The 25,915-nt window shown below is 47.9% G+C and overlaps 1 protein-coding gene and 2 non-coding genes across 3 annotated transcripts; all 3 read right to left on the reverse strand.

The window, feature by feature from the left end:
• Window positions 1-7,197: 7,197 nt before the first annotated feature.
• On the reverse strand, window positions 7,198-21,858 carry RPL10 (ribosomal protein L10). The gene is made up of 6 exons (XM_068248824.1): window positions 21,751-21,858; window positions 18,869-18,927; window positions 15,283-15,390; window positions 13,137-13,275; window positions 12,727-12,889; window positions 7,198-7,422 (listed from the first exon to the last, which is right to left on the reverse strand). Exons 1-6 carry the CDS (start codon window positions 21,771-21,773, stop codon window positions 7,267-7,269), a joined length of 648 nt encoding a protein of 215 aa, XP_068104925.1. The 5' UTR covers window positions 21,774-21,858; the 3' UTR covers window positions 7,198-7,266.
• Window positions 12,942-13,076, reverse strand: LOC137529213 (small nucleolar RNA SNORA70). Its single transcript, XR_011023636.1, has one exon. It is a non-coding gene; the product is annotated as a small nucleolar RNA SNORA70 (small nucleolar RNA).
• Window positions 13,347-13,479, reverse strand: LOC137529212 (small nucleolar RNA SNORA70). Its single transcript, XR_011023635.1, has one exon. It is a non-coding gene; the product is annotated as a small nucleolar RNA SNORA70 (small nucleolar RNA).
• Window positions 21,859-25,915: the final 4,057 nt, after the last annotated feature.

The following is a 25,915-nucleotide window of genomic DNA, read 5'->3' on the forward strand; positions in this document are numbered from 1 at the left end:
AATTCCTACACAGTGATTTCTATTGCTCTTATTCTCATGCCAGCATTTTTCATACAAAACTCTACAACAGATAGTTACAGGTTAAAGATGGTCAAACATATGCAAATTATAGCTTACATGCAAACTGTATACTACCTGGAATTGGGCCAATAAATAGCTCTTCCATTCTGATTGGTCCAGTTCTAAGTTCCAGACAAGCATCTCATTGGCAGTGTGTGTAGTCTGTGGCCTGCTGCACACCAGAGGAGTTTTTCTGAGCGTTTGAGTTTTTAAATCTGCTGCTAATGTTATCCTATGTGTCTGTGCACACTGGAGCAATGAGGTTTTGTAAAAACAAAACCATAGCATTACATTGGGAAGAGCTTTTGAAACCTCTAAAAGCTCTTCCCAATGTAATGCTATGGTTTTTTTTTTTTTCACAAATCCTCATTGCTCCAGTTAGTGTTGGGCGAACAGTGTTCGCCACTGTTCGGGTTCTGCAGAACATCACCCTGTTCGGGTGATGTTCGCGTTCGGCCGAACATCTGATGGTGTTCGTCCTTTTAAGTTCGGGTTCGCCCCGAACTACTAAATGGCCGCCGAACAGGGCCCCTGTTCAGCCGAACAGGGCCCTGTTCGGCCGAATACTGCCCCCCTATGGGGTCGCAGGCATAAGGGGGGAGCATGCCCCCCGATCGCGGGGGGGGGGGGGGCAGAAATTCCCCCCACCCCCTCCGCTAGCGCTCCCCCCTCTGCCCGCTTCCCCATACAAAAGTTCCAGGAAGTACCGGTCCGGTGGTAGTGGGTGGGTGGCTGGCAGTGGGCGGCACTGTGAAGTGAGTGACTGAGGAGGAGGAGTCCGGAGAGTGACGCGTTGAGGGAGGCCGGGCAGCGGGCGGTTCAGCAGTAGTACGGTACTACTGCTGAACCGCCCGCTGCCCGGCCTCCCTCAACGCGTCACTCTCCGGACTCCTCCTCCTCAGTCACTCACTTCACAGTGCCGCCCACTGCCAGCCACCCACCCACTACCACCGGACCGGTACTTCCTGGAACTTTTGTATGGGGAAGCGGGCAGAGGGGGGAGCGCTAGCGGAGGGGGTGGGGGGAATTTCTGCCCCCCCCCCCGCGATCGGGGGGCATGCTCCCCCCTTATGCCTGCAACCCCATAGGGCCCCCAAAAGCTGGATGTTCGGGGAGTTTGGGGTTCGGCCCGAACATGCCGAACATTGCGGCCATGTTCGGCGAACTTTCCCGAACCCGAACATCCAGGTGTTCGCCCAACACTAGCTCCAGTGTGCACAGACCTAGGATAACATTAGCAGCAGATTTAAAAACTCAAACGCTCAGAAAAACTCCTCTGGTGTGCACCACGCCTATATGAGAAGTTTTATTTGCAAGTTCTAGAGGTTTATAGTCGCTAAGCCTGGGCTTGTTTGTAGAAGGCATAATTATGCAGAACTGTACAATAGTGGCCAGGCCACACAAGTCTGGCCCTGGCCGCATGATTCTCTCTTCACCAGTGAAATGAAATTAAAATCTGTTTTTGTAGTATATACCTTTATCAACAGCATTAAAATGTACCTGAGGGGGGAAAAAAACCATACTTACATACTGTCCTCAGTCACTTGGTGGCAGCTTCTTGTGCTTTGCCTCCCTTTCACGCTGCTGCAGCCCGTTCCCAGCTCCGAATGGTTAGTTTCAGTGGGGCACATGCACTTTCCAATACACTATCGTGGACTGCTCAGCAGCCAGAGCAGAGGGCATCCTGGGCATGCATGGTTCAGAAACTGTAGTAGTTGCACATGCCCAGTACACTCCCTGCACCCCACTATGCAGAGTGGACAGAACGTGGGCTACAGTGGCAGCATGGAGGGGAAAGTAGCATCGAAGATCCACCAAGTGCCTGAGGACAGAATATATATATATATATATATATATATATATATATATATATATTTTTTTTTTTTTTTACACATTTTTTTCCACAGCTTTACTTTAAAGGACAACTGAAGTAATGGATACAGAGGCTGCCTTATTTCCTTCTAAGCAATACCAGTTACCTGGCAGCCCTGCTAATCTATTTGGCTGCATGAGTGTTTGAACACTAGAAACAAGCAAGGGGCTAAACTTGTCAGATCTGACAATGGACTCAATTCACTAAGCTTATCTACAATACAATACAATACAATAACATTTCTATAGCGCTTTTCTCCCATAGGACTCAAAGCGCTTAGGCTCTCTCAGATTCAGTAATTAGTAGGATGAAGTATTCACACAACAAAAGTTATATTTCTGCAAATGCCAGACTGAACAGGTGGGTTTTCAGTCTGGATTTAAACACGTCCAGGGATGGGGCTGTCCTGATCTGTTGAGGTAAGGAGTTCCAAAACGTAGGGGCAGCATGACAGAAGGCTCTGGGACCAAAAGTTTCTAAGTGGACTCTGGGTATGACTAGATTATTAGAACCTGTGGATCTGAGAATGCGGGGATTGCTACGCAGCTGTAACATATCTTTCATGTATCCAGGGCCTAGATTATTCAGGGATTTAAATGTCAGTAGGCTGATCTTGAATAGGACCCTCCATTCTATAGGTAGCCAGTGAAGGGAATGCAGGACTGGCGTTATGTGGCAGTGACGGGGTTGGTTGGTTAGCAGTCTGGCAGCAGTATTCTGTATCAGCTGTAGGCGGTACAAGGCCTTTTTTGGAAGGCCAGTGTAGAGAGCATTGCAGTAGTCCAGTCGGGATGTGATGAAGGCGTGGACTAAGGTTGGCAGATCTTCTGGGGGTATGAGGTGCTTGATTTTTGCAATGTTCTTTAGGTGAAAATAGGATGATTTCACCACAGCAGAGATTTGAGTTCTGAAGTTTAAATCCCCATCAATTAGAACTCCCAGGCTACGCACATGATCAGAGCTGCGTAGATCCGTGCCTCCTATTCCCAGTGGTGAAGACTGCAAGTTAAGTTGTTTTGTTATCATGCTCTGCCCTCCAATCAGAAGGACTTCAGTTTTGTCTGCATTTAGTTTCAGCCAGTTGTCATTCATCCATTGCTGTAGTTCACGTAAGCAGGCGTTTATAGTTAGAGTTGGGTCTGTCACACCAGGCTTGAAGGAAAGATATAGTTGGGTGTCGTCTGCATAGCAGTGGTATGTCAGGCCATGTTTTTGGATTAGTTTTCCCAACGGTAGCATGTAAATCGTTAAAAGCAGGGGAGAGAGGATTGAGCCCTGGGGCACCCCATACTTAAGTGTTACAGGGGTGGACAGGAAGGGCCCCATAGACACTTTGTGGGTTCTGCCACTCAAGAAGGATTGGAACCACTTTAGTACTATGCCATCAATGCCGCAGTATTCCTGTAGCCTGTTTATCAAGATGTCATGGTCAACTGTGTCAAAGGCTGCAGAAAGGTCTAGCAGTATGAGGATCGAGCACTCTCCTCTGTCTCTTGCCATGAGCAGGTGGTTGCATATTTGGATGAGGGCAGTTTCAGTGCTGTGGTGTTTCCTGAAGCCAGACTGGAATGGGTCATAACTGTTATTTTGTAGGATTCTGGCTTCTAGCTGGAGGTATACAGCTTTTTCAATTAGCTTTCCCAGAAAGGGGAGGTTAGAGACAGGTCTGTAGCTGGTCCTTTCTAATAATGTTTCTAGAGTTATCACCATGGTGATAAGACATGCTGTATTCAGGAAACATACCTCAGGCAAACCTTGTTAACTTTAATTCTTAAAGTAACCCCAGAATTCTTAACTTAGGGTATTAATTAACTGCATGTAAAACTACAGAGGTGGTAACTTAAAGTGGATCTGAGATAAAAACTTAATCATTGCATTCCTTTCATATTGTTTATGGGTCCCCAACCTGGGGGCCGCGGCCCCCTTGGTGGACCCTGGGCAGTTTTTCTGAGGGGCCGAGTGTATATACTACACTCACAATCAGGGGAAAAAAGGCAGGAGGGGGACTGCCGCCGCCACTAACCACGACCCCCAAATCCCCGCCTCCCGGGCCCCAGAGAAAAGTTTGGTCGGTATAGGGGGCTCCAGGCTCAAAAAGGTTGGGGACTCCTGGTATAGGGCATTGCTCAAGCCAAATACATTTGTTGTAATACTCTAATTCCCTATAAACTAAACAAGCCTCACCCACAGCTTTTCAGAGTGCCTTGGCATTTGACAGTAGCAGGGGCTTATGGGAGCTCAGTCTGGGCAGGTGTTACTAGCCAGAGATTTCAGAGGCAGAGGGGACGAGGGGGAGTTAGATTTTAACAGGCTGTGTACTGGAGATGCAGATCAGCTTGCCTGTGTAATGTTTACAAACATGGCTGCTGTCATTGGCCTCAATTCACTAAGATCATGTTGGAGATAATAAGGCAAGAGAAAACTTACCACACATGGATCTTGCCTTAAGGAATGAAGATACGATAACTCACTGAAAACTTACCTCTACACCTTAAGTTACCTCCTCTGTAGTTATTTTCACATGCAGTCAATTAAAAGCCTCTCTTAACTGTAGAATTCTGTAGTTATTTTAACCGCTTGCCGCCCGCGTCACGCCAGTAGGCGTGGCCGCGGCAGCAGCCCCAGGACCAGCTAACGCCAATTGGCGTAAAGTCCTGGGGCAGCAGTTTACGGGAGATCGCGCGCACGATGCGCGCGCATCTCCCGCTTGGTGGGCGGAGCCGAGCTCCGCCTGCAGCGCTGCGATCAGCAGCAGCGCTGCACTGGGGACAGCCGTGTGACACGGCTGTCCCCATGGGGGACAAGAGAGCGATCGGCTCTCATAGGCAGAAGCCTATGACAGCCGATCGCCGTGATTGGCCGGCTGGGGGGGAGGGAGGGGATTTAGAAAAAAAATATAAGAAAATGTCCAAAAATATTTTTAAAAAAAACAAACAAATATTTATTTAAAAAAAAATAAACACAGGGGGGGCGATCAGACCTCACCAACAGAGAGCTCTGTTGGTGGGGAGAAAAGGGGGGGGGGGAGATCACTTGTGTGCAGAGGTATACGGCCCTGCAGCTTGGCCTTAAAGCTGCAGTGGCCAATTAATGTAAAATTAGGCTGGTCACTAGGGGGGTTTACCACCATGGTCCTCAAGAGGTTAAGGATTGAAGAGTACACCCAGGGCAGCGCTAACAAATTAAACATTCATTCTAAAAATGTGGTTTAAAAAACAAAACAAACTAATTTTACATTTATGGGTTAAAATGGGCACCTCTTCAGTCCATGAAAGGACTGCTGTTGGAGCAGCAACAGATGGAAGGCAGATAAGAAATCACCTCACTAGATTTAATTGACCACAAAGCCTGAGTCTTCCCTTCTGTACTTCAAACAAAAAATATTAGTCACACTAAGAATATCACACCAAACTTGGATAATGGTAGTGGAAAAGCAGCAGGGAGTTGACCTGAAACATGGCAGCACTTATAGGGAAGCCAGAAGCTGCTTAGATTCCTTCCACTTCAGAAATCTCAACTTAACGGCAGAAGAGTTAAGTTTAGGTTTGCCTGAGGTAAAATGTTTCCTGAATACAACATGCCTTATCACCATGGTGATAACTCTAGAAACGATATTAACAGGAGATAAACTTAGTGAATGGAGGCCATTGTATCACAGGAAGAAATGATCATTCTGTTGAAGCAGTTTGCAGCTAGATTTGCTATGCAAACTATCTAAACTTTAGATAAGATATATAGACAAGTTACTTGTTATATAGTTTTACATCTCAGATCCGCTTTAAGGACTGAAGAGATCTCACTGAAAGCATCTCTACACCTTAAGGGAAGGTTCAGGGACTATGGGAAAAAAAAAAAAAAATCCTTATCCATTTACCTGGAGCTTCCTCCAGCCTGTGGCAGGCAGGAGGTGCCCTAGGCGCCGCTACGCAGGCTCCCGGTGGTCTCCGGTGGCCGACCCGACCGGCGGCCAGGTCGGGCCTCTTCTGCGCTCCATTGTGCATTCCACGCCGGCGCGCTGAAGTCATCGGACGTCCTCCGGGCTGTACTGCGCAGGCTCATGCCGGGGCGGCCACCAGGAGCCTGCGGAGCCGCGCCGAGGGCACCTCCTGCCTGCCACAGGCTGGAGGAAGCCCCAGGTAAGTGGATAAGGATTTTTATTTTTTTTTCATAGTCCCTGAACCTTCCCTTTAATAAGGCAAGATCGATGTGTGGTGGTAAGTTTTCTCTTGCCTTATATCTCTCATAATGATCATGAGATTAGTGAATTGAGGTCAGATACATCTGATCTGCTGCATAGTTCAGGGTCTACGGCTAAAAGTAGTAGAGGCAGAGGATCAGCTAGACAGCCAGGCAACTCATATTGCTTAAAAGGAAATAAATATGGCAGCCTCCATATCCCTCACTTCAGTTGCCCTTTAACCCCCCCCCCCCCCCCCCCCTGACCAACATAGGAATCTATGTCCTGCTGGTGGCAGTGCTGACAGGACATTTCTTTCAACTATTCACCACTGCCCACTAGCTCCGTCCGCATGCTGCACCCACTCGCTCTGCTGACTAATGCAGAACTACTGCTGACCTGGTCAGAAGTTGGGATGATCAATGAAATAAATACTTTTTATGTTTATGCAAATTCATATGCAAATCTATGCAGCTTGAAAATGGACCAGGTTTAGATTATGTAAATTTTAATGCAAATATATGCAGCTTGAAAATGGACCAAACTCCGAAGTATTTGCATATCATTGATCAGCCCTAGTCAGGAGCTAATTTAATTGGCTTTTAACCTAGGCAAAATAGTGAAAGGACAACTGGGGCCAAAGCAGTCCAGTCCTAAAAGGTTTAAGCAGGTTTTACAAACTAATATGGCCCTCACTTCTCAGCGCAACAAATGTTTAAAAATTTGACAACTGTCCCAGCAGCCATTTATGGCCAAAATCTTAAGACAATTTTTGGGCTGTGGCAGGAAGCCAGACATTAGGCATGGCTAATGAGATTCAAATAATTCTGTGTTGATACATTATACAAATTTATGCAACTTGAAATGGGTCAAAATGAACCTTGGCGGGATTCTATTAATCCATTTAAGTTGAATACATTTGCATAATCCATCATCAAACTGGATTTGAATCTCACTGACAATCTCTACTAGACATTACCCAAGTATGGGAAGAACATGAAGACTGAAGGGTGATTGCTTAGCTGCTGTGGGGCCACTTCTAGTTAATCACATTGATTAAACAGGAAAGAGACTAGGAACAAGGAAGGATGTTCTGTACGTAGAACTTTATTGACATAAGATCACAAGGTACGTGGGCCAGATAAAACACGAGAGCTTATTCTGCATGCACTTCCCTCCACTTGTCCAGAGGACCTCGGTTAGGGACGTATTTCACCCCGCAGCCGTCAGGAATGAGACGCTTCTCAGCCACCATAGCCTCAAAGTCCTCAAAATTGAACTTGGTAAATCCCCACTTCTTGGAAATGTGAATCTGCAGAAGGAAAAATAAATGTAATTAAGGAGGTTCAACATACAAAAGTTTAAAGAGAACCCGAGGTGTTTAAAGAATGTTATCTGCATACAGAGGCTGGATCAGCCTATACAGCCCAGCCTCTGTTGCTATCCCAAACCCCCGTAAGGTCCCCCTGCAATCCCCCATAAATCACAGCCGTGCTGTGAGGCTGTGTTTACATCTGTAGTGTCAGTCTCGGCTGCTCTCCCGCCTCCTGCATAGCTCCGGTCCCTGCCCCATCCCTTCCCTCCAATCAGCAGGGAGGGAAGGGATGCAGGCGGGGACCGGAGTTCTGCAGGAGGCGGGGAGAGCAGCAGACTGACACTATAGAATAAACACAGCCAGCTCTGACAAGCTGTTTGTCAGCAACATGGCTGTGATTTATGAGGGATTGCAGAGTGCAGGGGGACCTTAGGGGGGTTTGGGATAGCAACAGAGGCTGGGCTGTATAGGCAGATCCAGCCTCTGTATGCAGATAATATTCTTCAAACCCACCTCGGGTTCTCTTTAAAGCAAAGCTAGTGACAAATCCAAATGGAAAGATACTTGCCTGAGGAGAGGGAAGACTGACTCCTAGAGAGCCTTCCCTGTCCCCTCATTCCTGCACAGACATTCATCTGCAGATCTGAAGATCCATCCTGGTGGATCGGATCTGCAGATGAATGTCTGTTAAACAAGGTGTGTATGAGGAACTGCAGATATCAGACTATGAATGCATTTTGCAGGAACGGATCTTTCGCAGATACTGATCTGTTGAATGTGTACGGCGTTTGTGTGCAGCATCTTGCAAAGATTTTTATCTGATGGAGAGTTCAGCTCCATAGAATAGGCTGTGCAGAGTATGGCTCTTATACTACATGGAATGGGGTGAGATTGGTCTGTGATCTTGCCTTTTCCAAAGACTTATCTAAAGTGTGTATGTAGCATAAGGGCGACTGGCTTCAAAATGGCCACAGTAGATATGGAAACTGTCTAGAATAGGATTCTCTACTTTTCCTTTATAAAATTCACAGGAATCATAACGTGGACAGTGTAATACATCTGTTATGTAAGTAGAGCAAGTATTTATCTACATTTTTTTTCCTGAGATAGTATGGCTGACAGCTCCTCTTTAAAAAGTAACTAAAGCTAAAAGCTCAGCATGATAGCCAGACAACTAGCAGTTTATACATTTGAGGATAGTGCTGTATTCCTCTTCTGGTACCATTTAATCAATCCTGCATGTAAATTCTTGCCTGATTGCAACAGTCCTGCATTTTTCAGCGTATTCTCCTTGTGCTTCTATCCAGTGAAAATAGCATAATTGCATACAGATTGTATTGCTATTGCATTTTGCAGCGTGAAAGCCTCAGATGGGGCTTTTCTTCTAGTACCAAATATTTACAGTACTGTCATACATTAGAAGATGGCATTTCTGTGCAGCAAAATCAGATGAGATCACAAGCATTGATTTTTTTTTTTACCAATATCTTAATGGTTGCTGTTTAGTTACAGAATAAGTCTCAAGTAGTGTCTGAGCGCGGCAGAGATGCTACTCTGTGGGAGGGGGGGGGGGGGGGGGCCTGTGTGTGCTGCCCATGCAGAGCACTGCCAAGCCCCCAGGCCAATAGACTGAAGCAGCTGAAAAGCTGTAAATTGACCGCCTGTGAGCTGCCCTGAGGGCAAGAGAAGACCTAAGGAAAGCATTTCTCTAGACAAAAATAAAGATGTTCTTTACATCACCATTGAACCAACCAGGTGACAGTTGAAATATGTATTAGCTTGTCCTCAATTTATGGGAAATCCACCGCTATGACATGCATGATGAATTGTACACAAACAACCTTGCTCTAGAGCAGCGTTTCTCAACATTTTATTCCTCTGTACCCCTTTTAAAACCCTTTACTCACCAAGTACCCCCCCCCCCCCTCCCCCCTAGTAGGCCTGATCGATTTTAGGAAAAAAATGAATTGCACGATTTGTCATAATTCCGATTTCGATTTGGGAATTTCAATATACAACGATGATCAACACACAGATGGAGGATGAGTTCTCCCAGTATAGGCAGGCATGTACAGGTGCGCCCCCCCCCCAGTATAATTTAGCCAGCTATAGGTTCGCCAGGAAAGATTAGCTAGCTATAGGTGCCCCAGTATAGGTTAGCCAGTCAAGGTGCCGCACTACAGGTTAGCGCCAGTGTATAGGAGCCGCAGTACAGGTTAGCCAGCACTATCCCAATCCTCTGCCGTCACCGACCCCTGCACTATCCCAATCCTCTGCCGTCACCGATCCCTGCACTATCCCAATCCTCTGCCGTCACCGACCCCTGCACTATCCCAATCCTCTGCCGTCACCGACCCCTGCACTATCCCAATCCTCTGCCGTCACCGACCCCTGCACTATCCCAATCCTCTGCCGTCACCGACCCCTGCACTATCCCAATCCTCTGCCGTCACCGACCCCTGCACTATCCCAATCCTCTGCCGTCACTGACCCCTGCACTATCCCAATCCTCTGCCGTCACTGACCCCTGCACTATCCCAATCCTCTGCCGTCACTGACCCCTGCACTATCCCAATCCTCTGCCGTCACTGACCCCTGCACTATCCCAATCCTCTGCCGTCACTGACCCCTGCACTATCCCAATCCTCTGCCGTCACTGACCCCTGCACTATCCCAATCCTCTGCCGTCACTGACCCCTGCACTATCCCAATCCTCTGCCGTCACTGACCCCTGCACTATCCCAATCCTCTGCCGTCACTGACCCCTGCACTATCCCAATCCTCTGCCGTCACTGACCCCTGCACTATCCCAATCCTCTGCCGTCACTGACCCCTGCACTATCCCAATCCTCTGCCGTCACTGACCCCTGCACTATCCCAATCCTCTGCCGTCACTGACCCCTGCACTATCCCAATCCTCTGCCGTCACTGACCCCTGCACTATCCCAATCCTCTGCCGTCACTGACCCCTGCACTATCCCAATCCTCTGCCGTCCCTGACCCCTGCACTATCCCAATCCTCTGCCGTCCCTGACCCCTGCACTATCCCAATCCTCTGCCGTCACTGACCCCTGCACTATCCCAATCCTCTGCCGTCACTGACCCCTGCACTATCCCAATCCTCTGCCGTCACTGACCCCTGCACTATCCCAATCCTCTGCCGTCACAGACCCCTGCACTATCACAAACCTCTGCCGTCACTGACCCCTGCACTATCCCAATCCTCTGCCGTCACAGATCCCTGCACTATCCCAATCCTCTGCAGTCATTGATCCCTGCACTATCCCAATCCTCTGCCGTCACAGATCCCTACACTATCCCAATCCTCTGCCGTCCCTGACCCCTGCACTATCCCAATCCTCTGCCGTCCCTGACCCCTGCACTATCCCAATCCTCTGCCGTCCCTGACCCCTGCACTATCCCAATCCTCTGCCGTCCCTGACCCCTGCACTATCCCAATCCTCTGCCGTCACTGACCCCCGCACTATCCCAATCCTCTTGCCATCACTGATCCCCGCACTATCCCAATCCTCTGCCGTCCCTGACCCCTGCACTATCCCAATCCTCTGCTGTCCCTGACCTCAGCACTATCCCAATCCTCTGCCGTCCCTGACCTCTGCACTATCCCAATCCTCTGCCGTCCCTGACCTCTGCACTATCCCAATCCTCTGCCTTCACCGATTCATCCCCCAGTCATCACAGAGGAAGATCCCTGCTCTGTACATGCAGTACGTCATATAGGCAGCCGCTGTCACTAACCCGCAGCACTCTGGACGGCCAGGCAGAGCAGCAGCACCGGGATCAGGAGGAGCGGGGAACATCCACTACTTCTATGCTCCCGATCTATTGGGCAGGTGGAGGGCAGAGTTTCCATCGCTAATCAATCTGCGCTGTCACGTGACGCTGATCATATGCAAACTTTTCAAACCGTATTGGCCGCAATGAGCCTGAGACGAACCCGCCCCCAGCCACTGTCACAGCTATCCCTTCTCTGGCCGTGGCACCGCTTTGGATTGGAGAAACTTGCTGGAGGAGGGGGGCGGAAGGGGAGCAGGAGGCCAGGGGCAGAGCAGGTTCCGCTTTGACAATCTAAATATAGTTTTAGCCCTGATCACAATTTTCGGTTTAAAACAGAAAATCGTTCAGCCCTACCCCCTAGCATAGTAATCACCACAAGTACCCCTTGACAAATATATATTCAATCTTAGTACACAAGTGGTTCAAAAAAAAATGTACAAGCATTTACTTTTAATTAGCTAAAACACTAATGCAGTGTTTAAATGAGTTTATTTTCTAAAACTCTAAATTTGTTATTGGTTAATAAGTATCAAGCTCGAGTACCCCCTGGAACTATCAGAAGTACCCCCCCTGGGGTACACGCACCACATTGAGAACCTGGGCCAGCCTCAATCCTGGAGGAACCCTGCAAATACTTTTTGGATGTCAAGGAACCTCTGCACACAATTTGATAGAGGAACCCCTGCATTTATTTTGCTGGAGGCATGGTCTTTAAAAGCTGGTGTGGCCATTTATATATTATAGTGCCCTACAGTATAATGTCTCTTTATTCTTGTGCTTTATTAATGTGCTCATTCTGACCACCGATTTAGTGCATCTTTTTACAGTATACCCCATTACAGTGTGCTCTCTATCATACTTCCTCAAAACCCACGCTGGAGAGAAAAATGCCAAGGGACCCCTGCAGAGTAGTCAAAGAACCCTGGTTGAGAAAGCCTGACCTAGGCTCTAGAGGAGAGGCATTCATGGTGCGTACGAGAGATAACGGCGCTTGAGACTCGGGCGTAGGATTCAGCCGGTATATGGCTGATCCTGCTGCTGCACAAGTTCCCGGCGGTATTAAATACTATTCCCACTCCAGGCCACCATGGATAGTGGGGAGTTAGGTTTTAAAAGTAACTTCAGCTCCGTCTGACAGCGCTGAAGTTACTCCTTGTGCCCGCTATAGCCGCAATTCCTATTACGGCCTATGGTGGCGCTGGCTGCGCCCAAGTCTCCTGCACTGGTTTCAGTGTGTTCGTTCATGGTCCCAATATTCACTGGCAGTCAGAGGAAGAAATGGGTGGAAAAACCGCTGGAGATAAGCTCACCCTGGATTGCTTTGTACTACCCAGATGGACGACAATAAAGCCACTGGAGGACACAGAAGGTAGGGTAGAAGCTGCTGGGCAGCATGCTGGCACAGATGTGTGATCGTGCCTTAAATTGCGGCATTACATCTTTGCCCAGAGAACCACTTGTAGAACAGTATATTTGGTAAAACGCCAGTCAGGTTATTTTTACCTTCTGACGGCCAGGGAACTTGAACTTGGCTCTGCGCAGAGCTTCGACCACGTGTTCCTTGTTCTGGGCCTTGGTGCGGATGGACATGATGACCTGTCCAATGTGGACTCTGGCCACTGTGCCCTGAGGTTTCCCAAAGGCACCACGCATTCCAGTCTGGAGCCTGTGGAAGTAAATACAGGTTAGCGGACACAGATCACATGATACAAAGGGGGGAGTGTCTCCGAGGCCCCTTAAGCGCACTCTGCATGGGAAGCAAAGAACATACACAGCCACGGACAATACTGTATGCAACCATTGCACACCAGCTTCTAATGAGAGCAGAAACTGGTCGGCTTAATTAGTTGCAAAGTTCAAGGAAACCAATACCTGCTTTTAGTATGGCTTTGGTTACAAGGATCAGCGCTTACCTATCAGCCCCGGCGCAGGATAACATTTTGTTGATGCGGATGACGTGGAAGGGGTGGAGGCGCACTCTGATGTGGAAACCATCCTTGCCACAACTCTTCACCATGTACTTGTTGGCACAGATACGAGCAGCCTCAAGAGCTGTAGAGAGAGAGATCAGATATAAACACAGAATAACCCTTTTATTACACCAGTCATGTCTCACAATGCATTGCTGTCACCAAGGTCCCTTAGAGCACTTTGTACGGGACACAAAGCACATACACAACCAAGGTTTTTCTGTATGCAGCCATTGCACACCGGCTTCTGATAACGGCAAAGGCCGGTCGGCTTAATTGACTGCAAATATGAAAAAAGGCATCCTAATAATCAAGTCCAAAGTTCATGCTCAAACTCCACCCCCGAGGATATCTAGTTACATGCCCCTAGCTCCATGAAAGTACAACAGCCTGTCGTAATGCAGGAGCCCTACCTGCTCCTCCCACCATGCAGATATAAGACTAAAGTTTTAGTACAGAAGCCCTGCCACCAGCTAGGCCAGGACATGCACAGACAACTAGCAGCCATGTGCTGATTACTTCCAAAACTTTTAGGCAGCTGGCATTTTACTTTAAAGTGGATCCGAGATAACTTTTAGGCCTCGTTCAGACTATACGCGCTGCCGTCCGCATTTTGGCAGCGCGTATAGTGTGCGACACGCAAGAACGGTAGAAGGGCATAGACAGCCCTTCTACCGTTCGCATCATATGCGCTGCGTGGCAGCACGATTGCGCTATCGCGTGCTGCACGCATTTTTGGGAATCGCAGCGCAGATCCCATTCATTGTAATGAATGGGATCTGCAGCGCAGCGCATAGGAGCGCAGATGGCGTGCGATCGGACGCGTTGCGTTCCAATCGCACAGCCATCTGCGCTAATGATGTGAACGAGGCCTAACTCATTGCATAATTGTGTCCCTTTCCTATAGTTTATAGGGCATTCCTCAAGCCAAATACTTTTTTGTTTTAATACTTTAATTCCCTATAAATTAAACAAGCCTCGCCCACAGCCCTCAGAGTGCCAAGGCACTTTCAGACAGTAGCAAGGGCTTACAGGACCTCAGTCTGGGCAGGAGGAGGGGGAGGTGTTACTAGCCATTGATTTCAAAGGCAGAGGGGAGGAGGGAGAAGGAGAGGGGGCTGAATTTACACACAAGAAAGCTGATACCATCTCCAGCTCTCAGCCTGTGACAATATGACAAAAAGAACATGGCTGCCCACATTGTATCACAGGAATAAATGATCATACACTTAAAACTTTTGCAGCTAGATATGCTGTGTAAACTATCTAAACTTTAGATAAGATATATAGACAAGTTACTTGTTATAGTTAGTTTTTCATCTCGGATCTGCTTTAAAGGGACAAAATGTCCCCGCTATATCCATTTCAGAATGGAAACACCAGTCGATACAAATATGTATTAGTCGATGATCTTTTGGAGAGGACCACATAGCTCAGCACGGTGGCGTAAGGCTTAGCGCTCTCACCTTGCAGTGCTGGGTCCCCGGTCCGAATCCCAGCCAGGTCAACATCTGCAAGGAGTTTGTATGGGCACTTCAGTTTCCTCCAATATCCCAAAAACATACATAAGTTAATTGGCCCCACTAAACCTGCCCTAAACTACAATACATACACATGATACATACAGACATGACTATGGTAGGGATTCGATTGTGAGCTCCTCTGAGGGACAGTTAAAGTGACAATACCTTATGTACAGAACTGCAGAAGATGGTGCTAGATCCTCAACAATAACACTCGAGGTGGTTGGTGCGAATGCAACTTGGCAGAGCAATATAAGCCACTACATCATTTGGTTCTATTCCAAAATGCATAAATTTGCAAAACAAGATTATCTTCTCGCTGACCATCTGTACATCACACCCATGCAGCCTAACCCCCGTCATTACTGCCTCTGCCACGAGTTATACAGAGCACGGCAACTCCCAGAATCTGGCTTCCATGGGCTGGTAGTCCAGCCATGCAGACCCTTCATAAGCTGCTGTATTTCAAGACAACTGGTGCAAGATGCCAGTAACCCCGTGAACAGAACAGAATTATCAATACAAGCCATGAGTCTGAATGTGGGATCCATGCCACCTAATCATACCTTCTGAGGACAGCTGCTCGTATTCGTCGGAGACCATGTGACCACATAGTGGGAATTCATCCACCTTAGCCTTCTTACGGCCCAAATCAAAGATCCTGATTTTAGGATCTAGAATACAAAAAACAGGGTGAGTTGCGTGTCAAATTATTACATAGGTACCTTACATTTGCTAGATGAAATACCAACGTTATCCAAAACAAAGAATTTCTGAACTATTGATTTCAGAAACTTTCTTTGGGCAGCATCACAACATGCAGGATCCTGCTGATAATGTGCTGGTTACAGGAAACCAGAGACGAAGATGCATACCAGATTTATACATACCTAGGGGCTTCCTCCAGCATGGATCGCTCCCAGGCCGCCATTAACCTCTATCACCAGCTGTGGGTCCTGTAACTTCAGCCAGTAGCGGACAGTTTTACGCATGCACTTCCTCTGGCGAATAGTGCTGCGCAGTACTGTTTACCAGAGAGACTGAGGGAGCGCACTGCGCTTGCTCAGACTGGCCGAAGTTATGGGACCCAGTCCCAGCGATACAGATGGCTGAGGATGGCGGTGTGGAAGCGATCCGTGCCAATGGGGCTGGGAAAAGCCCCAGGTATGTATAAATCTTTGTGGTACACTTTAAGGTCTGCCTCTGACACTGGAGACCTGGGTTCAAATCTCAGCTCTGCCTATTGAGCAAGCCAGCACCTCTTCAGACAGGAGTACTGAGGGTGCTCTAGTGGCTGCCTCGAAAGCGCTTCGAGTCCGTCAGGAGAAAAGCAATATAGAAATATAGAAATTATCCTAGCACAGTGACAACAAAATATTAAGTCAAAGAAAAGGGTTCATTTCTGGCTTACACAGTGCGTATGAGCTAAAATCAAACAGTCATTAAAAGTAATTGGTTTTTCATTAGAGCCTGCAATTCTCTAAAAACTGCTACACAGCACACTAATCTCTGACCCCAACTGCTCCTCCCACATAGGTGAGTGGAATTGATAGCCTCAGTGGTATACATAGCCTCTGCTATAAGAAACCTTGCATCACCTCCCTTATCCACCCATATAATAATGCTACCATTTGTATAGCGCTTTTCTTCTGTCTGACTCAAAGCACTGGAGAGCTGCAGCCACTAAGTGTGCTCAACAGGCCACTCTGCAGCATGAGTTCCTAACTGAATAAGTACTGGCTGCAGCCAGGATTCGAACCCTGATATTGTGTGTGTCAGAGGAGATGCCCTTATAGGGAACTTTAGGTAAGGAACACGAAGGCTAACAGGTTTACTTTCCTTTTAAATAATTCAGGTTGCCTGGCTGTCCTAATGATCCTACGTCTCTAATGCTGGGCATACACGGGTCGATCCAGCAACAGATTAGCCACCGGATCGACTGCCGCTCGCCCCCGCCGGCGCTTCCTTATCACCGCTCGATTCCCTGCCATTGTCCGCCGGCGGGAATAGAGCGGAATGATCGGGCCAGCTGGCCGATACACGGTACAGAACCGTACCGTGTATCCCCAGCATTATACCTCTAGTTACAGTCCATGCACAGGCATGCAGATCGGTTGCTCTGACTGAAGTCTGACTGGATTAGCCACATGCTTGTTTCAGACATGATTCAGACACCACAGATGCCAGAAAGACCAGGAATGCCAGGCAACCGGTATTGTTTTAAAGGAAATACTCAAAATATGGCAGCCTCCATGTTCTCACCTCAGGCTCCCTTTAACATACATATATAATTTATATGTGTATTACGGCACAACAAAGTCTGGCCGAAGGTGGATTCACACTGGCTAGCGTACCCAATGCATTGCGTCTGCTTTTTGTCCACTTAGGAGGTGACTAAGCAATAAGATATAGCCGAAATGCTGTATTCCCACAACAGGACTATCGCCCAAAATCCCCGGGACAAAATTCGGGAATCGCTTCCTGGTGGAGGCAGAGTTACTTGTGTAGTAGCTCTAATTCTGCCTCTCCCCACCCCCCTCAGTCTTCTCTCACGGAAAGGGGAGAAGCAGAGATTGACTGGAGGCAGAGCTACAGCACAAAGCTGCCTCTCCGGGCAGCAATCTATGACCTGGAAAGTCATGGAATTTTGCGGGTATAAATAAATTGTTCTGCCGCAGGTATGCGGTGTTTCAGCTATGATCTTATTGCATAAGAAATGGCCAGTAAAAAGGTATTTTATGGCTTCAGACTAAGGGTGGCACATTCTACAGTTTGCTGGACAATACTATACACTAGTTTTATAGTTTATGCCCTCTCCACAGCAACAGCCAGGTTACTAGTCTTAAAGTGACTCTGTAACAAAAATTACAACGTTTTTTCTACCATCCTACAAGTTCCTAAACCTATTCTAATCTGTTCTGGCTTACTGCAGCTCTTTCTACTATAACTATCTCTGTAATAAATCAATGTATCTTTCCCCTGTCAGACTTGTCGGCCTGTGTCTGGAAGGCTGCCAAGTTCTTCAGTGTTGAACTGTTCCTCTATGCACACTCCAGTGTGTGTTATTTACATAAGCCAGCAGCTTCTCTGCTATCTTATCAGTGATAGAAGAGAGCTGGATAAAAATCCTCCTCTGGAGGCTGCGAAAGGAGCTGGTCTGTCACATACTGAGGAATTAACGACATAGGCAGAGCTGTCTGCAGGAAGCCTGTAATGTTTAGTGCATGAGAGAAGCTTGGGACAGAAGGTAAACACACACAAGTGATCTCTTGAGATTCAGAAGTAAGGCTGTATACAGCCTGCTTGTGTATGGATGTATTTTCTATGTGTGGACATGCTGTACATCAACCTACTTCCTGTTTTGGTGGCCATTTTGTTTGTTTATAAACAAACTTTTTAAAACGGTTTTTGACTACTTTTAATGCGGCGGGGAGCGGTGAAATTGTGACAGAGGGTAATAGGAGATGTCCCCTAACACACTGGTATGTTTACTTTTGTGCGATTTTAACAATACAGATTCTCTTTAAGGCCTAAAGCACTGTGCCCCAAACTGCTGCCTGAGGTATAGCATCCTTATCCCAGCAGGAGAAAGCACTAGTGTGTACGAGGCTTTAAGCTGGGAATACACATTTCGTTTCTGCTCAATCGTTTTTGCTGCTCGATTCACATCTTCCTCTCGTTTTTCTTATCTTTTTCCATTCACTTCAATCAGAAAACAAGCGGCCAAAGAATCGAAAGAGATCGGACATGTCAGAAATTATCTATCGAACCATCGTAGCTTAAGAATGAATCGTGTATTCCCTGCATTAGGTAGCGACAAAACCGCTCTAGCAGCTCCCATCACCTACTTCCAGAAGGTGTAATGTTCAAAATCATATATGTAGAACAAAAGTACAACAGTTAACTAAGAAGAGGGAAGAATTGCTAAATTACATTTCTAGGAATAACCCTGGAATAAACTTCATAAGAGTTTATAAAATGTCCATACAATTTATGAATTGAGCGCTATCACTTTTAGACAACAGCATGAACTCAGCAATTATGGGTTGAACCAATTCCAGAGCCTGCAGTCTGTCAGTTCACTGTCATTACAATAGATACAAAAAAAATAGTCAAGTCATGACGAGTATTGAGATAAAGATATTTGCTTACCTGGGACACCCCTACAGAAACGGGACTTGGGGTAGGGCTTGTTTTTGCAGTATCTGTAACTAAACATTGTACAGTTAGGAGCCTGTGCATAAAGGAGAACTCCACCCACCCCCATACAGCAATGAGGGCAAAGATGAGTGTGCATGCAGCTAGATGTATGCGTTTACAAATACTCAGAGCAAAGGACGATTACCGGATATACTCTGTACATCACACCTCTAATCTCCATCCCTACTGCTAAATAGTGGTGGGTGGACTTCTTTCAGAAAATCATAATTCACAGAAATTTGAATGTGTGTTTCAAGTTTCTCAGTCACAAAAATAATTCAACAATTACTGCCATCACCAATACTTCACTGAAAGCACCATGCTTGGATCTGTCAGATACTGGAAATACAGCATATCTGTGCCTTATGACACCCGTGGTTAGCACTCAGACACCTGCTCATTACTGGACACTTTCTGCCTGTGTTTACCATACCAGTAAACAATATGGCAAAGATTATTAGTGAGGGCAGAACACAATAGGAAAGTGAGACAGAATTAACAGTAAAGGGAGTACGAAGCACATCGGAAACCAACCCCCCGCCAAAAAAAATCCATAACAGAGGAAAAGCTCTGGTTCCTGTAGAGCATTCCTGTTCCTCTCACAATCCCCATGTTCCAGTGCTGGCTGCTCCCGTTAGTCTCAGACCAATGGGTCAGAGATCGCCCTCTGCCACTGTGGACACCCGAGTTCTCCTGAAGACTAGTTGTTCCGTACTGTGCACGCATTATGCAGTATGGAGCTGCTTGCAGTGTTCTCAACTTTTTTTTCCAGCCAGCTGGCATGAAAAAGTAGCCGGGTAGGGTAATATGAGAGAATGCAGGACTGGTGCTTCTGTGAGCAATTCTGCTTACAGTATAGGAGGAGGTGAGCCAATGAAAGCCGGGTGCTCACCAAGAGAGCCTGGGGAGAACACTGGCTTGGCTGATAGAGACCACAACTATTTTGGACTAGAAAACAATTACTAGTTTGGAAGCCCGCTGAAATCAAGTATAACCTTACTAGCTGACAGAAGTGCTAAGTTTCTAATAGGTTGTAATAAGCTACGCCCACACTATTGAGCCAATCCAAATGCTTTGTGCTGTAAGTGGGGGCTGTGATTGGAGTACTGTTCCCTATGAGGTTTCCTGCTGGACCACTTAAAGAGACTCCGTAACAAAAATTGCATCCTGTTTTTTATCATCCTACAAGTTCCAAAAGCTATTCTAATGTGTTCTGGGCTTACTGCAACACTTTCTGCTATCACATTCTCTGTAATAAATCAATGTATCTTTCCCCTGTCAGACTTGTCGGCCAGTGTCTGGAAGGCTGCCAAGTTCTTCAGTGTTGTGGTTCTGCTATGAACTCCCCCTTTCAGGCCCCTCTCTGCACACTGCCTGTGTGATATTTAGATTAATGCAGCTTCTCTCTGCTCTCCTCTCTTTTACAAGCTGGATAAAGTGTCCTCTGAGCTGGCTGGGCTTTCACATACTGAGGAAATTCAGACAAGGGCAAAGCTGTTTGCAGGAAGAAAAGAGCAGCCTGAAACTTCAGTGCATGAGAGCAGAAGGGGGAAAGAAACACACAAATGATCTCTTGAGATTCAAAAGGAAGGGTGTATACAGCCTGCTTGTGTATGGATGTATTTTGTATGTGTGGACATACTGTACATCAATCTACTTCCTGTTTTGGTGGCCATTTTGTTTGTTTATAAACAAAATTTTTAAAACTGTTTTTAACCACTTTTAATGCGGCGGGGAGCGGCGAAATTGTGACAGAGGGTAATAGGAGATGTCCCCTAACGCACTGGTATGTTTACTTTTGTGCGATTTTAACAATACAGATTCTCTTTAAGTACACTGGCACCATTTTTGTTGTCATGACCTTAGAAATCTTGAATCGGGTATGGGACTGTGTAAAATGGTGAACCCCATTTCAGTCAGATCTAGTCTAGTTGAGCAGTAGGGACCCTCAGACCAAGTATCACTTACTGCTCTCATCAATTTGGTTGCAACCACTATTTTGTTAGAAATAGTGGACCCAGCAAGAAACACTATCGACACCACCAAGTTAATAGAGCTTGCAATCTTTTGTGAGCAAAGTTGGCCACAAACAAGCACTGTAGCCAAAAGCAGCTTAAAGAAATTTTTTAAGGACTTACAAGCGTTTCACTTACCTGGGGCTTCTGCCAGCTCCCTGCAGCCCCCCCTGTGCTCACGCAGTCTGAGCAATCCTACAGTGCCCCACCACTGCCAAGTTTCATGCTAGTCGATGGCCACCTGCATCCTTGTTCAAGTTGCCCGCATCAGGAGCATCCTGTGCAGTACAGTTTTCTCATACTATGCCTGCACAGGACTCTCCTGGCAACAGAAGCGCAAACGAGGACATAAGCAGCCAGTGCCACAAAGGCGCCATCAACTTGCAAGCCGGCAATATCGAAACTTAGTACCAGATGATTGTTCAGAGACTGTGCAAGAACAGGGAGGCTGCAAAAGCCCCAGGTAAGAAACTTTTTTGGGGGTCATTACAAGTTTACTTTAACAATAGTGATTAGTACAGTTCCTCTTTCTGGAGTAAAATAGGACACTTTATGCTAATGAACTTTATCATTTAAACTTACAGTAAGGTTGTGCCTAGGCCTCATGAATAACCAGGCGGCCATAAACTATTCTGTCTTTTCTGATCTATAACTGCTGATCTTCCTACATAGGAATCTGGTCCATAACAGCTCACCAATGAGAAGTTACCCCCTGAGTACCAGATAAAAGTCCATCCCGCCCTCCCCCGGCTCGCCCCACGCTGCCGGCGTCTCACCCACTCAGGCTGCGGCCTAGCTGCACATGGCGGCGTCACTTACCAGCGGGCAGGCCTGCGACCCATGGTGGCGCTTAGCACCTGAGGGAGACAAGCAAACAAAATACAATCATTACAGAGGCCAGAGACCCTTCAGCCCCGACCCGCCACACGCTCCCCTCACCCGCCGCCATCTCACCCACCTCGCCGACAGCAAAGAGGAAGCCAGCGCGCCTGCGCACTCAGTTATATACACGTCCCGCCCCCTCCCCACCTGACAGCCGCGTCACGTATAGTCTTCAAGTCCTGAGAACTTTTATGTCCACGCCAACATGGAGGACTCGTTACTCGTCACGCCGCTCTCGCGTCAGGGTGTCTCCAGGAATGAAGCAGGAGGCCATTTTAATGATTACTTTCTTTCATTGAGCGCTATAGTGTTATCCACAGAAACATGTCGGCTGTCACAGGGACAGGTTGCTGCGCAGTGACACTCTCTCTGCTGCCCAAGTGCCCATCAACCCTTTCCTGCCGCGCATGCGCACTTCTCCCTTACTCGTGGGGAGAGAGAGATGGGAAGTTCGGATCTTTTCAATGATCCGGATGATTCGAATCGGATCATTGAAGAGATCCGGATCTTTGATCCGAATCTCGGATCATTTTACTACCGGGAGCATTCGGGGTGAAATGAACAGCAGGACAGGTCTGTGGACAGGAGAAGGGGAGGGAGTGGACACACAGAGAAGGGGAGAAGATGGACAGAGGGCAGGGAGTGGACAGAGAAGGGAGGAGGGACGAGCAGAGAGCAGAAATGTTTGCACACAATACCCACATGCTGAAGTCATATGCTTTACATATATTTCACCTATATGTTCATCTGTACACTTTGAAAGAAAAGGTCGCACAGTGAAAGAAACCATTCCCAGAAGTGTAGTGCAGCTGTTTAGTGCGGAGTGCAGGAGGATTATATTACGCTGCAATCACAGTGCCTGCAAAGTGCCTGAGCTGAGCCAAAAGCTTCCCATGTGTTCACTGTGCACAACTACGGAACAGACAGCCTGTAATGAGCAGCACATTATAGCCAGTATGTATGTGTGCTCTACACATATCTGGCAGTGGCACCCATGTCCCCTCTACCTGTCCCTGCAAGGCTGGCTCCCCTGAGTCCCCTCCAACAGAGCATCCATCTCTGCTCTGCTTCCAGGACCCCGCTGCTACCCGCTGAGAGGGGGCGTGTCGCTCCTGGCCCCGCCCTTTTTGCGATCCGAATCACTCATTTTGATGATTCGGATGATCGACTCATAAAATAGATTCGGATCAAAGATCCGAATCGTTCATGATCCGGACAACACCGTCTCTGTCAGCATGACTAGGGAGCTTAGTACTGTGCTGCATGTTAAGAAAAAATACTGACCCACTTTTGCTACATGTATAGTCACAGTGACAGACCAAAATTCTCAATATGCAATGTGTCAGTTTTTTTTGTTATTTTTTTTATATCTGATGGCTTTTCATTTGTCACATGTATAGGCAATAGTGACTGACCGAAATTCTCAATATTCAGTCTGTCAGTTTTTTTAATATCTGATGGTGTTTCATTTGCCAGGAGAGCTGATAACGGGACAGGGATTACTAGCAAAGACAGGGGTCACATTAGTTGAAATTGCAAAGATTTTGTCGCAATAAGCTTCTCATAAATGACTTATTTATCACTAAATTGATCAAAATAACCTTTCAGCGCATTTACAAGCAAAATAATCGCTCAAAGTGAGGCCTCTTCAGGGGTAAATCCAGGATTTTCAAGGGTGGCACCCTACTAACCACCCACCCAGAGTGGCACCATCCTACCCACCCATCCAAAGTGGCACCCTCCTATCCAACTACCCAAAGTGGCACCTTCATACCCACCCACCCACACACACAGAGTGGCACCCTCCTCCCCACTACCAGAGTGGCACCCTCCTACCCACCCACCCATAGTGGCACTCTCCTAACCACCCACCCAGAGTGGCACCCTCCTAGCCACCCATCCAAAGTGGCACCCTCCTACCCACCCACCAAGAGTGGCACCTTCCTACCCACCCAAAGTGGCAGCCTCCTACCCACCCACCCAGAGTGGCACCCTCCTAGCCACCCATCCAAAGTGGCACCCTCCTACCCACCCACCAAGAGTGGCACCTTCCTACCCACTCAAAGTGGCAGCCTCCTACCCACCAACCCAGAGTGGCACCCTCCTCCCCACTACCAGAGTGGCACCCTCCTAGCCACCCATCCAAAGTGGCACCGTCCTACCCACCCACCAAGAGTGGCACCCTCCTAGCCACCCATCCAAAGTGGCACCGTCCTACCCACCCACCAAGAGTGGCACCCTCCTAGCCACCCATCCAAAGTGGCACCGTCCTACCCACCCACCAAGAGTGGCACCCTCCTAGCCACCCATCCAAAGTGGCACCGTCCTACCCACCCACCCAGAGTGGCAGCCTCCTACCCACCCACCCAGAGTAGCACCCTCCTACCCACCCACCCAGAGTAGCACCGTCCTCCCCACCCACTGACACCCTACTGCCCACCCACTGGCACCCTCCTCCTACCCACTAGCACCCTCCTATTCTCATCTTCCAAAGTTGGGAGGTATGTGTATATATAGCCAGATCCCCCTGTATGTAGCCATATACCCACTGTATGTAGCCAGATGCCTCCCCCTGTATATATAGCCAGTGTATATAGCCAGATGCCTCCCCCTGTATATATAGCCACTGTATATAGTCAGATCCCCCCTGTATATAGTCAGTGTATATAGCCAGATCCCCTTGCATATAGCCAGTGTATATAGTCAGATTCCCCCTGTATATATAGCCAGATGAACCCCCCTCTCTCCCTCTCACATATGGTGGATCATGGAATGGCGGAATGGTCGGCTTCCAAACACCCCCCCCCCCCCCCGCCCTGCCTTTCAGTAAGCCCTGGCTGCACTTGCCTATGGACGCATACTCTGACGTCCAATTGCCTTCAGGAGAGGAGCGCGGCCGCTGTGGCTGGATGGCGTGCTGACGTCACGTCAGAGCCAGGATGAAAGGTAGCCATGGAGACCTGGGACGCCATCACCGCCGCTGAAAAAGGTGATGTATCTCTGCGCCGCCCCCCTAGTACCCCACTCTCATACTGCCAGTCAGAAAGACCCTCGCCACACACACAAGCAGGCGGCAGCTGCTCAGATTCAGAAGGCGCAGCCCCACTTCCGGTCTCGGTGCAGGGGCGTTTCCAGACACCCGGAACACCCCCTTCCGTGCGCCAGTGCTCTTTTCCACGGACAGTTGATAGGCAGTGAAATGCCTCTCATACTCTCACAACTGCTTGCTGCTGCCTGATAACTGCTTGCTGAGCACAGTTAAACTGTCCGTGGAAAAGAGGCCTAATTATATTGTATTTTTGATCTTTGGGAGCTTAAAGGAAACCAGAGACAACTAACATAAAATATTTATACATACATGGGGCTTCCTCCAGCCCCTGAGCAGGCGTAGTACTATTCTCTATTGGAGAGAGATGGAGGAAGCACACTGCACATGCTCAGACTGGCTGCGACTGGCCGAAGTTATGGGACCCGGTACTGAAGAGGGAGAAGATTAAGTACGGCGGTGTCGGAGTGATCCGTGCGGATGGGGCTGGAGGAAGCCCCAGGTATGTATAAATCTGTTATGTTAGTTCGTCTCTGGTACACTTTAAAAATGTAACATAGATAAGGTGAAAACAGGTGAAAAAGCTTTATGACTCATGCCCAATGTGACATTGGCTATCATTCATAAAAGTGTGTTCGGTAAAAAAAATCCGTGCGGGAAAATACCGCATTCGGTAGGTCTTCCGATCTCTAAGAGCTTCATGCAACTTCCTGTGTAAACAGGAAGTTGCTCTTAGAGATCAGAAGACCTCCGGTGAGAAGGAGGTAATGTGTTCAGCCTGCTGCCACCGCTGCCTGCCCGGTGCCACCAATGATTGCATGAGGGGGAGCGCTGAGAGGTGAGCCTGAGGTGAGGCGGGGGAATGCCCCCCCTCCCCACCAATCTGCAGCCACGCTCTCCTCTTATGCTGCGACCCCTCCTGCCCCACAAAAGTCCCTGAGCGGGCCCTAGGGAGGTGGGGGCCCGGATTTTTTGTTTTGCAGGGGGCCCCGGGGATTTCTAGGTATGTCCCTGCTTGCATCTATTCTCACCTCTAATCACACCCTGATCACCTAT

Source organism: Hyperolius riggenbachi, chromosome 8, assembly GCF_040937935.1.
Source record: "Hyperolius riggenbachi isolate aHypRig1 chromosome 8, aHypRig1.pri, whole genome shotgun sequence".
Lineage (NCBI taxonomy): Eukaryota > Metazoa > Chordata > Amphibia > Anura > Hyperoliidae > Hyperolius > Hyperolius riggenbachi.

Coding starts and splice junctions, on each gene's coding strand:
- RPL10 (XM_068248824.1), bottom strand. CDS start 21,773: ATGGGTCGCAGGCCTGCCCGCTG. Junction 15,391..18,868: donor TTTCTGTAGGGGTGTCCCAG/GTAAGCAAATAT, acceptor TTTGTATTCTAG/ATCCTAAAATCAGGATCTTT. Junction 13,276..15,282: donor CGAGCAGCTGTCCTCAGAAG/GTATGATTAGGT, acceptor CTCTCTCTACAG/CTCTTGAGGCTGCTCGTATC.